A 2,358-nucleotide genomic window follows, 5' to 3' on the forward strand; every position below is an offset into this window, starting at 1 on the left:
ACTGGACTGAAACTGGACTGTAACTGGACTGTAACTGGACTATGACTCCTTCACAGAGCTGCAGCTGTCAGTCACATCTATGAACACGTTCACGTGTAAAACAGAATTAAAATGAAAACAGAAACCAGATGTAGGATGAACGTGTTTGGGAGCAGAGATTATTCTGCAACCAGCCACCAGGGGGCGACACAGTAATAATGTGGGAACATTCAGATCTCTACTGCAGGTAGGAAACCGTCCAGCAGTCAGACTGAAGAATCAAAGTTAGTTTGAATAAATCAGGTGTTTGTTTGTTAAGCTGCAGGACGTTGGCTACACACAGTTTTGTTTCTCGGTCTCTAAAGTTAATCAGCCTTCAGGCCGTCGGCGTCGTTTTGGTTCTGAATGAAACGTTCCTGTGACCTGCAGGTGATCGAGGAGCTGAGCGTCGGAGCCGAGCTGGAGACTCACAGCTTCTCTTCTCTGAATCAGTCCGAGCAGCTGCTGTCCTGCAGGGTGAGACACCTCCAACATCCAAGTCTTACAGAAAAGTGCTCGGAACAGCTTCAGAGCTCCACGGCAGTGACTCTAACGTAACTTCCTGTTTCCAGTCCAGCACAGTTCAGACCGACTCTGACGACGAGGAGAAACCTTCAGCTCGCTGCAACAAACACAAAGGTACTGAAACAGCCCTCGTTAAACACAGACCTGAACACGCATCAGTCAGCATCAGTCGGGTTTTCAACAAGTTCTGCTTCTTTAAAACTCTGACGTTCATTCACTGATGAAACCAGGTGGATGGAAACAAGAAATTTATGTTTAACGCACAATAATATTTACAAAAGGTTGTGATATTTTCCTAGTTATTATCAGTCATGTAAGAAAACAGGTTAAACCCGTTGAGTGACGTCTGCCCTCTGCAGGCTTCCTGAACGTTCTGATGAACTGTCAGTGGCAGAACCTGCTGTGTCAGGTGGAGGCCGGCCTGCTCAACATGTTTGCAGAGGAGCAGCAGGAGGACGAGGAGGTGAAGAAGCAGCGGTCGCCTCAGTACACCGTCCAGCTCAGAGGCTGCGAGGTCCGAGCCGGGCCCGACACCGAGCACTCCTACAGGATCACACTGAGCATGCTCGGTGACCAGGTGGCCGTGCTGGAGGTGAGGATCGGCAGGTCATTCATCTCAGCTCACTTCTGGTTAGTTCTCACCTTGTCTTCCTTCAGGTGAGCAGCTCGGAGGAGAAGCAGCGATGGGTGAAGCTGCTGCAGGACGGAGCGGCCAGTCACGGTCGCCACGACAACGGCACACAGGAGCCCACAGGTGGCGCTCTCAGGTAAGTCCGAGGACGAACACATTGAAGCCTCTTGAATCAGCCTCCTGCACTCATGCTGTTCGTTTTCCCGCCTCAGAGGGCTTCAGACCCGCAGGTTTCCCACCTCCAACACCTACATGGACGACCCGTTCCACCTGAGCGGAACCAGCCGGGACCAGCCCATCTACTCCAACACCTCCATCCTGGAGCACATGGTACCGAACAACGCCAACATCACGTCTAGAACACACAAGCCTGGCTGTAGCTGAAGCATTAACGCTTCAGTTAGCGAAAAGTTATGAATTAAATGGGTTAGCTAACAGTAACAGCTAGCTAAAAGTTATTAATTAAACAGGTTAGCTACAAGTATCAGCTAAAAACTATTAATTAAATGGGTTAGCTAACAGTAACAAATAGTTAGCTAAACGTTATGAATTAAATGGGTTAGCTACAAGTAACAATTAGTGAAAAGTTAACCATTAAGCGGGTTAGCTCAAAGCAACAGATAGCTGAAGCTAATAGTTTGCTATTCACTTAAGAGTAATATATATTTAGGTAGCAAATAACTGAAAGTAATTGATTAAATCATTAGCTGAAATTTACAAAAAGTAAATGATTAAATGATTAAGGAAATAAATGAATAGTTTAAAGCAACTGATTACATTACATTTTAGTTCAAATATATTAAGTGTAAGTTAAGCTAAGGTCAGTTAAAATAATGAGTCGTTAGCTGGTCATTAGTAACAGAATGATGCGGTTGCTTTTCAGTGCAAGTTCAGATTCAAATGTAGGGTTTCACTATAAACAGTGAGCTTTGCAACACCAACGTGTTCCAATGAATGAGGACCAGCTGTTTAAAACTAAGAACTGGGAAAAGACGGGACACGAACTGGATCCTGGTCTCAGTGTTCCAGCTTCTCTGCACTCATCGTAGGAGACATTAAAACCTTTGTTGTCTCTTCAGCAGCTGCTTGTTTCTATGACGGTCTTTGATAAAGTTCCTTATTTTGCAGCTTCACAGCTCTCAGGATTCAGTTCGCTGCAGCTCAGTGTCGTCCAAAGGCTCAGT

General features: G+C 45.9%; 1 protein-coding gene across 1 annotated transcript in view; it reads left to right on the forward strand.

The window, feature by feature from the left end:
- Positions 1 to 2,358, forward strand: part of LOC103373451 (actin filament-associated protein 1-like 2) — a 19,466-nt gene that overhangs the window by 14,161 nt on the left and 2,947 nt on the right. The window contains exons 8-13 of the mRNA XM_008303342.1: positions 409 to 495; positions 591 to 657; positions 903 to 1,135; positions 1,201 to 1,310; positions 1,387 to 1,504; positions 2,303 to 2,356. Of these exons, the coding sequence (XP_008301564.1) occupies positions 409 to 495; positions 591 to 657; positions 903 to 1,135; positions 1,201 to 1,310; positions 1,387 to 1,504; positions 2,303 to 2,356 (669 nt within the window). The remainder of the gene's footprint in view (positions 1 to 408; positions 496 to 590; positions 658 to 902; positions 1,136 to 1,200; positions 1,311 to 1,386; positions 1,505 to 2,302; positions 2,357 to 2,358) is intronic.

The sequence above is a fragment of the Stegastes partitus genome, unplaced genomic scaffold (assembly GCF_000690725.1).
Source record: "Stegastes partitus isolate 25-593 unplaced genomic scaffold, Stegastes_partitus-1.0.2 Scaffold1984, whole genome shotgun sequence".
NCBI classification, from domain to species: domain Eukaryota; kingdom Metazoa; phylum Chordata; class Actinopteri; family Pomacentridae; genus Stegastes; species Stegastes partitus.